This window comes from Crocodylus siamensis, unplaced genomic scaffold (assembly GCF_052110815.1).
Source record: "Crocodylus siamensis isolate JL-2025a unplaced genomic scaffold, ASM5211081v1 HiC_scaffold_622, whole genome shotgun sequence".
NCBI classification, from domain to species: Eukaryota; Metazoa; Chordata; order Crocodylia; family Crocodylidae; genus Crocodylus; species Crocodylus siamensis.
Genome location: NW_028325030.1, coordinates 1 through 10,084, shown reverse-complemented (window position 1 = coordinate 10,084; position 10,084 = coordinate 1). Strand labels below are relative to the sequence as shown.

The 10,084-nt window shown below is 41.2% G+C and overlaps 1 protein-coding gene across 1 annotated transcript; it reads right to left on the bottom strand.

Moving 5' to 3' along the window:
• Positions 1 to 388: 388 nt before the first annotated feature.
• LOC149851640 (sulfate transporter-like) lies at positions 389 to 9,975 on the bottom strand. Its single transcript, XM_090030536.1, has 2 exons — positions 7,960 to 9,975; positions 389 to 6,080 (listed from the first exon to the last, which is right to left on the bottom strand). Exons 1-2 carry the CDS (start codon positions 8,602 to 8,604, stop codon positions 4,575 to 4,577), a joined length of 2,151 nt encoding a protein of 716 aa, XP_089886662.1. The 5' UTR covers positions 8,605 to 9,975; the 3' UTR covers positions 389 to 4,574.
• Positions 9,976 to 10,084: the final 109 nt, after the last annotated feature.

Below are 10,084 nucleotides of genomic sequence, written 5' to 3'. Positions count from 1 at the left end.
CTTAGCCTTTTTTATTTTCCTAATAGGTGCCATTATTTATGTGCATTGTAACTCTTCTCAAATCCTTAGGAATCAACTGAGTAAATGTATAGAGTATGCCCCCTGATCTACTGTATTTACCTGCATACTGAATGCACTGTGCTCCCCAAATCAGTCCTACAAAATGGGGTGCGCATCTTCAGCAGAGAGGCTGATTCTTTTTTCTTCGTGGGAACAGAAGCATGAAGACGCTGCTGCAAGATGGCTGCTGTGCTTCTCCCTTTGCCAGCCTCAGAGATAGAGGGGATGGAGTTCACCCTTCAAGGTCAGGGCTACAGTGTCAACTCTCACTCAGCTACTGCCACTGAAATCAGGATCCCCTGCAGCCAGGACAAAAAGTCTTTTTTCCTTTGCTCTGCCTTCCTGAAACAAGCTGTGTGTCCTGTCCTGGTGGTAGGGGGTTATGCAAGGAAATAGGGTAAATGGCAAAGGTAATGCAAAATTATAAGTAATGGTAAGTCCAGACCGGGAACTCCATAACAGCTATCCTGGGGTTTCCTCCCTCTTTTATTCAGGTAATGTTTTAATTTTTTTTTTTCTTTTTAACTCCTTGACTGCCCATCAGCTTTATACCTTACTATTAGGTATGGTTGAGGGTCACAGGTAACAGTATCATACCCAAAAACAATGGTTCTCTCACTTACAGTCAGTCCTAAGCTATGTCTGGAAGAAAATACCAGAAAGGCCAAAGATCCGTATCTTGCACTGAATTAGAGAATAATGGATATGGCTACAGTGATTTACAGTGATACTGTCCAGGCAGAGTCATTAAAAAGTACAAGATCAAGGTTTACTACGCTCTCATCAATTCAGAATAAAAATTAGTCCCATGTAATGTTGCAATGCATTTGTCATTTTTGTTAAGTAGACTGAAAATTGTTTGAATGTAAAAACATTTAAACAAGGTAAACACTTTAGTGCAAAAGCTATATTAGGAGCAGTTGAAACGGCTATAAATAGGAGCTGTACAAGTAAAAAGACACTTGACAAGTTTATAACTGAGGCTGTGAATATTAATTTCCATAATGTTGTGTCATTATCTTGAGTGAATGAGTTAACCGTCTCATTATCTAAACCTCTGATTGGTGATTGCTGGATTTGATCATTCTGGCATCAGAAGGCTAGAATCACAGCTGGCGTATATCAACCTTGCTCTGTTCAAGTCAAATGGAGTTGGGCCAATTTAGCTCAATTAACAAGCTGGCCAAGAGTCTTGGAGGTACTGCTGGGAATTAATGCCACCATGTAGAACAGAGGACATGTACCCAACTACTTACAGACTGGTCACAGAAACTATTTTATTTTTCCTTTTACTGTGTACCACTAATGATTGAACAGCTATGCAGGATTAAGACAAAGGCACTGCAAGAAGGCAAGCAGTGGCATTTAAGTCACTCATCCTCCTTCTGGATACTTTATGCCTGATCGCAACTATTTATTCTAAATGGTATGATGTTCATATGGCTCAGGATGATTCCTTTGCAGCACTGGAATGGATATGTCACAAAAATAGTCAGAACGTACACCTGCATACAGTATTCATTATGCATCGGCAGTGTGTGTGTAGCTAAAACTCCTTCATAAAACAGAATTTCTTTAAAAGATCACAGCTGAGATGAACATATGAAATGCTAAGCCCTAGTCCTCACCTAATGCAGGAGCGGGCAAAGTCTGGCCTGTGGGCTGGATGAAGGCCTATGGCAGGCTTCATTTCCCAGCAGCCCCTGCCCACATTGCTGCAACTGGTTTCTATGGAGACCCCAGAAACCGTGGGGCTGGGACAATGTGGGGCCAGGGTTTCTACGGAAAGGCACCCAGCTGGGCAAGGGAGCTGCTCCAGAGGAGCAGACCTTTGTAAGCGTCATAAGCTTTTGAGATGCTTGCAGCGGCGACAGCGTGGTCCAGAGCCAGGCACAGCGGCAATCCACTGTCACCACTGCAAGATCCCAGCCCCGGCTCCAGTTCTCTTCTCACTGGGTTTTTGTGCATTAATCTAAAACATGTCCATAAGTTATGGCCTTCAGGATATAGTTGCATTATACAGATGTGTTCAAATGGTGGTTTTTTTTCATTAGCAGGCTTATTTTGTCTTGTTTTGGCACTTCCTGTGGCCAAATAACAGGCATCTTGGCTTAGATGACATAACTTAGTTCTGTATATGTTTTAAACATAATATATATTAATGCCTCAAAAATGGATTTCCTGACAGTGTTTATGGTACTTTTGGGAAAACTATACGCAACAGTTCTGAATAAGCGTTGTGCAGGTCTGTGGAAATGCATGCCTACCAGGAAGTGAAAGCACAGCAGAGCTGCATTTCTTCAGCTCTGTTCTGATCAGCTGAAATATGTCACTCTTCAAAAGAGTGTTTAAATTAAACAGCTTTAAGTTGGGTGGTTTTGTTTAAAACCAAAATTCCAATCACACTTCATGAAATTCTGAAGAGTAATTTCGCCAAGCCTCTGTGCTGACTGCTACAGGGCTCGCATGTATTTCATCCTTTTTGTCTCTTCTAGTGCTTAGCATCTGCCTGTTTCTGTCTATGCTGCTGGCCTTTTCTTTCTATGACATGTGAATAGGCAGAGCCCTCTGCTGGAAAATGCTGACTACTATTACTTCTGTGTAGTTGTACCTAGGATAAAATTACCTACTGGATTGTCTACATAGTGAATGCAGTGTGAAACATCTATGATGTGAATTTAAAAGGGAGCACTATTCTGCATGAATTCCCTATACTGACACTCATATTTCCTGTACAAACTATCATATTCCACACTGAGAGATTTGTGCAGTTTAATTTACTTTGGGAGAGATTAACCTATGTTACACAAGGGCATTCTTGGTGCCAAATAATAAAACCTACATGGAAAGTCAATGCTGAATAGCCATTAGAGGCAGCAAATCTGGGATTTTCCCCCATGTAGACAAACCCCAAATTCTGTGGAAGAAGGAAGCAGGCTTAGTTTTTTTTAAATGCTCTGGAGGACTAATATTTTCTCTCTGATGTTCAGGCTAGACCTCTTGTTTCTTGTTGCAAGGGGAAGTCTAACACTGCCATGGAAGTTAACCTGGAGTTTCATTTAAACCATAATTGGAGGGAGCGTGTTCATGGAAACTATTGCCTGGCAACAGGGTCTGGTCAATTGTGAGTTCTTATCTAAACCGCCACAAGTCAAAGCCTTTAGAAGAGATTAATTTCAGTTGTATCTCCCTCTCACAGACCTACAGAGGATGGGATCTCTGTGAAGATCACGGATGCCTTGTATGTTTTAAATCTTCTGAAAAAAGAGCCTTTTAAGCGTACATTAATATAGAGCTTATTTTCAAATCCCCACTTTTATTTCTCATGCTATATGGTATTTCTTTCTAATCTAATGTGTCGTGCTCTCTTGCTTTTATACGCTAAGCAATCAAATATATTTTACTGAATTATTCAACATAAAAGCTCTTATGTGAAGAAGCTCATCAAGTTATCCCTTCTCATTATATCCACCATCCTCATCACATCACACCTTACCTAAATGTCTGTAAGATGTCCCAGAAGATAGGAAGATTTTGAGTTAACATATATGGTGTTACCAACTCCTGTGATTTTTATCCTAGTGTTTGGTGTTTCTCTACAAAGCCCCAACTTTGAGACTGAAGTGAATAAACGACAGTCTGTTCTTTTTCCATTTCTTAACTTCTGTGATTCAGTCTGCACAAGGCATACAAAATTGATTAGGGGACAATCCCATACTGGAAATGATAACAGATATGGAAAAGATTTCATAGACATTAGGGCTGGAAGGGACCTCGGAAGATCATCGAGTCCAGCCCCAGATCTAATCCAAATTTTATGCTTTTCTTCGAATGTAGTAGAAAACGTGATGACTAAACATAAGTACGTCAGACTGCAATAAGCCTGCCTCTTTACTTCCCTCCTGCAGTCTCTGCTCTGCAGTACGGTGCTCTGAAAAACTTTAATAAAGATCAGTCTAGATTATCCAAAGGAATTCAACCTGCAAAGTTGATCTATCGTAACAAAAAAACATACAGGCCGGTGTGTAAATGAGAGAACCATTCCTCCAGTCCTTATCTAGCTGCATTACACTGCCAGACACCAGTTAGCAAGGCAACTTTGGGTGAGAGGTGCTTACCACTTAAAACCATTTCACTCTGAACCATCCCCATATCTCCCACCCCTGGGCGTCAAAGCCATTGCAAGTGATGTCATATCAGAGTTCAAGCCAAACAGGGTTTTGATCCTAGCTGCTCCTAATTACATAGAAGAATGAGAGGGACACACAAGAATCATGAATACAGTGGGTTTTGTAGGTGAGTCATGAACATGTTACAGATGCCTACATTCAGCACTACTTAGCTAATCACCCTAGCCAGCAGGGTAAATTGAAGCAGCAGAGCACTCTGTGAACTCAACTGTATATTAACAGCAACTCCGCTCTTGGAGTACTTTTACCTGCCTGAGTATATATGCATTACATTCACACCTACACGTTTTTCCTGATCCTGCCCTGATTGTTGCCTTCCCAGCACTATGAGTCGGAAGCACAGCTCCCATTTTGCATATGTGCACCAAGTGCAAAGTCCACAGCCTGGTGCACACTGTGGAAGAGAAGGTGCCTTTTCCCCTTCTTAAAGTACTCTCCCCGTTGCAGAGAACTCCTCACAGAGGGGTTGCACTGGGCCAACAGCACCTGGATGCCAATCTCCTCATAATCTCTGCAGACCTCTTTGAGTGTGCGAATCCCTGCTGTGTCCAAGAACTGCACTGCACAGCAGTCAATCACTATGGTGTGGAAATCCAAGGGTTCAGAGACAAGCTGCACTGAGATGTCATCTTGTTTGCTCTCAGAATTCATCATCTTCTCTTTCAGCATTTGCTTTTCTGCCTTTTTCTTTGCTGCCTTCACCCAGGCTGGGTTGACTCCAGTCCTCTTGTACAATGTAGATTTAAAGCATTCCTTGTTGATGTAATAAAGAGGTGCCTCAAAACGGAAAACCCTGATGCCCAGTTTAGTCTGCAAGTTCTTGTAAGAAGACAGGGGTTCATATGCCTCAGACTCGGCTACCCAGCCAAGCAATGCTGCTTCTGGCCTTTGAGTTCGAAAAATAACACACAGCATAGAGAAGCAGACACCAACCAACAAGCCAATCTCAGTACTTACCAATGCGGAGGCTATCATAGTAACAAACCAAATCAGCGTGTCCACCTTGCTCAAACACCACATTTTGGGCAGATCCCTGAACTTCCGCAGGGCTCCTCTAAGGTTTACTATAGTTATGACTGCTAAGACACATTTCTGAAGGGAATAGAACAGAGGGGCAATCACAAGCAGGACTAACAAGATGATCAGTGCAGTCACCACACTGGAGATCTGAGTTCTGCAGCCTGTTGACTCTTTGACAAGTGTCTTGGCAAGAGCTGCACTAGTTGTAAAGCAGTGGAAGAAAGAAGGAATAATATTGCAGAAGCCAATAGCATACATTTCTTGGTTGGCCTTAACTGTATAATCATGTTTCTTGGCAAACATCTCTGAGAGGGACACAGTGATGGCAAAGCCAATAACAGCAATAGCAACAGCATCCAGAGCCACACTGGGAATCAAGTCCCAATCAGGTGGACGGGGTGGCAGAAATCCAGTTGGAATGTGTCCAGCAATGTTGGAACCATAATTCTCTTTCAGTTTCCCAAAGTGAGATGCCAGTGTAGCTGCCACAATCACCACCAGTTCAATGGGTATTGGAGCCTTGAGTTTGGATTTGAAGTATTCATTCATCTCTTTGGTTGGGACAAGAATAAGAAGGCACAAGACACTGGTAATGAGGTCACAGATGTTGCTCTTGTGTATATTTTTGAAGATATTTATCCAGGTGGTTATGAGGGAGCCAATGCCATTGCTGCGTGGAATGTCTAGACCTAGGAGATACTTGGCTTGGGAGGTCAGGATTGTGAAGGAGGCACCTGTGACAAACCCGCTGAGCAAGGAATCAGAGAGGTACACTGAGACAAAGCCCACCTGAAAGAAGCCCATTGCAACCTGAAAGAAATCAACCACACATGAGAGATTACATCATGAATCTTAGCATGATGGAAATTAGCAGCACAGTTAAATGATGTCACAACCGTATGGCACTTGTAGACACTTGGCTCAAATCTAGTGGTTCCTGGTGACATACATATGTACCTTGTCAGGTAGCTGGGGCAACACAAAACCAACATACAGGTTGGGAAACCAGTATGAACATCTAAGAGCTGCACAATTTTATTGAGAGGAAGGACAGTCTTGTGGCCTTGGCACTAGACTGGAGCTCAAGGCATGAGGGTTCAATTGCTGACTCAGCAATAGGTTCCCCAGGAAATCCCAGGACAACTCAGTCGATTCCTGTTTCCTGATTCATGGTTCCTCATCTGTAAAATGGGGATAGCAGTACCTTCTTTGTCTGTCTTGTCTACTTAGATTACAACCAGTTTCAGGACCAGCCCTGTTTTTTACCGTGTGTCTGTACAGTTCCTTGCACAAAGGGAACCTTATGTCTGTTTTGAATTCAAAAAGCAATGTTGATATGAATAACATTTTTAGCAAGTAAGAGTCTATTGGCTAGCAGGCAGTAAAAGATGCCAAGCAAAGCATGGCTAATTACCATTCTATATATAACATCTACATCAGATAAAATAATTTGGTCTATGTAATGCAACTGAATAGACAGATATTTGGCCAAAAATCTACCTGCTGTTCACAAGTCCACAACTCTTACCACCTCAGAAATGCAACCCCCATGTCATATCAAGGGGTTCATATTATGATACAAATAAAACTAGTTGATCTTATCCAGTGATACAAGATGCAACCTCAGGTTTTATATTAAAAAAGGGATTTTCTAGAATACCATGGAAATTCTTCCTTTTTTCCCTCCAATGCAATGTGCTCAGATTTAAAAGCTTTATTGAGAAAAATGTTAAAAGTATAGTTATTACATGGCTGGTAGAGTAGTGGTAACTACAATAATGAAAGAGCTTTTCTTTTGCATGCATGTTTTTTTCTACTATATTGTAAAACCTGAACACAGCATCCCTACACCCCTGTGAAATTTAAATTCAACAATTCAACGTAACACAAGATAATCACAGCATAGAAAAATTAGATTTTAGATTTTTTTTAAAACTATTTCAATTTTACTAATTAGGAATGCATAGGCTTTTTTTTTTATCTTTGTCATGTTCCTTTAATACAGTGTTAAAGTTCTGGCTTTGCAAGGACATGTAGTCAAGTTTTAACCAGGAAACAAGAAGTTTATTTTAAATTTTCTACTATTTTTTATAAAAATAAAGTCAGCTGATTATGGTTAAATGAATGAAAGGTGGTTTAAGCCGATACTGCAAATGCTGCCTAGTGGAGAGTTAGAACTAAGATATAAATGAATGAAAAAAAAATGTTTCAGGCCAGGCTGTGACAGGTGTTGAGCACCTGTTGATATCTAAACAATGGGAATTCTAAAGGTCTTGATTTTGAACATTGCTAAGGGAAATATTGGTGCAGAGCAACATATGGACATTGCTGCTATAAAAATTCTGCCAGTCTTCTAAGCTTTTCTCAGAAGACTTCAATAAACAGTGAAACTTTGGCTAAAAGAAGAAAGATTGCTTACCCTATGGTAAGAAGTGGAGTTACTGCAACTGTGTTGGCCATTTACACACCTCACTGAGGTATGGGAGGTGTGTGTTGCTCTACCTGGTCTTGGTACGAAGTTGGAGAGGGGAAGTGCAGATGTGCTATGTGGAGACTGATGGCTATATGTCTCCAAGTTCAAGAATATGAGACACATGTAAGTCCACAGTAGGATGTGCATATGGACAATCGCTTGAAGGACAATTAGAAATATTTCCAAAAAAAACATTTTTGCTCCTTCACCTCTTACCTGATAAACTCCAGCTATGAAGGTCAGAGTGGATCCTACCACAATTGCATAGCAACTTTTATCACATAACAGCTGTTGTGATGTCTGGTTCATGGGCAAAGCTGTGCTGTTTATACCAATTACCAAGTCTCTATGAAGGCTACTGTGAATATTTGATTCAAGGTCATATCCAGCTCTCTGCACCTCACGGTCTACCACCTGTCCCACCATCAGGCATAGCACACCAAAAATGCCAACTGAGATGTGACGGGAAGTTCCAAACAGGAAATAAATAATGCTGGCAAAAAATGATGTGTAAAGCCCATAAATAGGTTCCTGGCCAGCCAGTAGGGAATAGGCAATGGACTGTGGCACCAGCAAGATGCCCACAATCAGCCCAGACATTACATCCCCCAGGATGTATTCTTTTAACTTGTATTTGGGGAGCCACTGCAAGACAGGGAAGAAACTGAAAATTAGGTCTTTAGCTTTGGCTGGAGTACAGCTGCAAGTTTTCTTTGCTTTCTTGATTACAAGTGCCTTCACATCAATTTCCTTCTCTTGAGGTTCTAGGAACATCCCTGGGTGAAACCTGAGTTTGTCGTCATCTCCTTCTGCTGATTCAGATGTTGAAAGGATGTGGTTGAGTTCTACTACTGCTGCCATCTTGAAGTCTCCCTACAACAGAAACACAGTTTTTAAACTATTGTTCAGATTAATAATACTGATCTAATTATTTCAGGCAGTTTCAAATTGGAACCATTTCAGTCCCCCTGAACAGCAAGGATTTGCAGTGCTGGCTAAGCCAAGCATAGTGCAAGTGTGCTCTGCAAATTTTCCATACAAACCTGTTTTGAGATGCATCGCTCTGACTATACAATGCCACCTGTTTTTCCAGTCCTTGGCCCAGCTGAAATAGGAACCCTGATGCTGCCCCACTACATTTTGTTTTTGAGATGTGCACAAACTAGAACCAAAAGAGTCTGAAAATACACTGTCACCTCTGATCAATGCAAACATTTGAAGCCAGCTTTCGAATGAAAAGCAGCTCTCTGTTTTGTATCTCTTTGTTACCTCTTTGTGCTTTCTCATCTCTTCCCAAGACAAGAGTCTTTTATTAGTAAATTTTTAAACATAATCTGTTTCCTTTCACTGTTATTAAGATAGTTTAGATACAATTTTCTACAAAGCGAGTGAGTTTCTCCACACATATACAGGATCATAGGAAAGTAGGGCTGGAAGGGACCTCACAAAGTTATCTAGTCCAGCCCCTTCTCAAAACAGGATCATCCCTGACTAAACCATCCCAGCCAAGTATCTGTCTAACCTGCTTTTGAAAGTTTCCAAGGACGGAGATTCCACAGCTTTTCTGGGTAGCCTGTTCCAGTGCCTGACCACCCTCACAGTCAGAAAGTTCCTCCTAATTTCTAGCTAAATATCTCCTGCTGCAGCTTTAGGCCATTGCTTCTGATCCTTATGGCCACAGAGAAAAGCCCTTCTCCATCCTCTCTATAATCTCCCTTCGGGTATTTGAAGACTGTTATCAAACTCCCTGTCAGTCTCCTCTTCTCTAGACTAAATAACCCTAGCTCATTCAGCCTTTCCTCATAAGACTCCTTTTCCATCACAGTTAAGAACGTACTGCAAGTAGAGAATAAACTGTGATATCCAGAACACTGTACCAGCCCCTGCTGTAAGAGCCTTTCTGACTTCAGTGACTGTTTCTCATCTATTACGCAAAAACACAAACACAAACACTAGATTTTCCTTAGTGAACAACTGCTACAATTCTACTTATTAAGTTGATTCACAAGGTCTACATTTCTGGTGTAACATTTGATTTGTGTTACCTTTCCAGTGCAATTATGGTCCCAGCCAGTTACACTTAAGTTTTACTTGTTACCCAAGAAGCTGTAATCTTTTTATTTCTCCTTATATGGTTTTATTTTGGCCAGTGACATAACACAGAGACAATAAACACCTTTCACATTTTTTTGTTTCTTTTTGAGAATCAGGTTGGATTATTAGGTTGGATTTCAGTAATTTATACCTGACCAGAAAAACATAGACAAGTCCAGACATCTTATGTTACAGTTCACCCCATGGGTGGTCAAGGGATATGGTCCACCAAGGGATTTTGTCGGGC

What these genes read in the sequence shown, in the direction of transcription:
- LOC149851640 (XM_090030536.1), bottom strand. Translation starts at nt 8,604, where the DNA reads ATGGCAGCAGTAGTAGAACTCAACCACATCCTTTCAACATCTGAATCA. An exon ending in TCATAGCTGGAGTTTATCAG is followed by an intron (nt 6,081 to 7,959) that starts GTAAGAGGTGAA and finishes GATTTCTTTCAG; the next exon opens with GTTGCAATGGGCTTCTTTCA.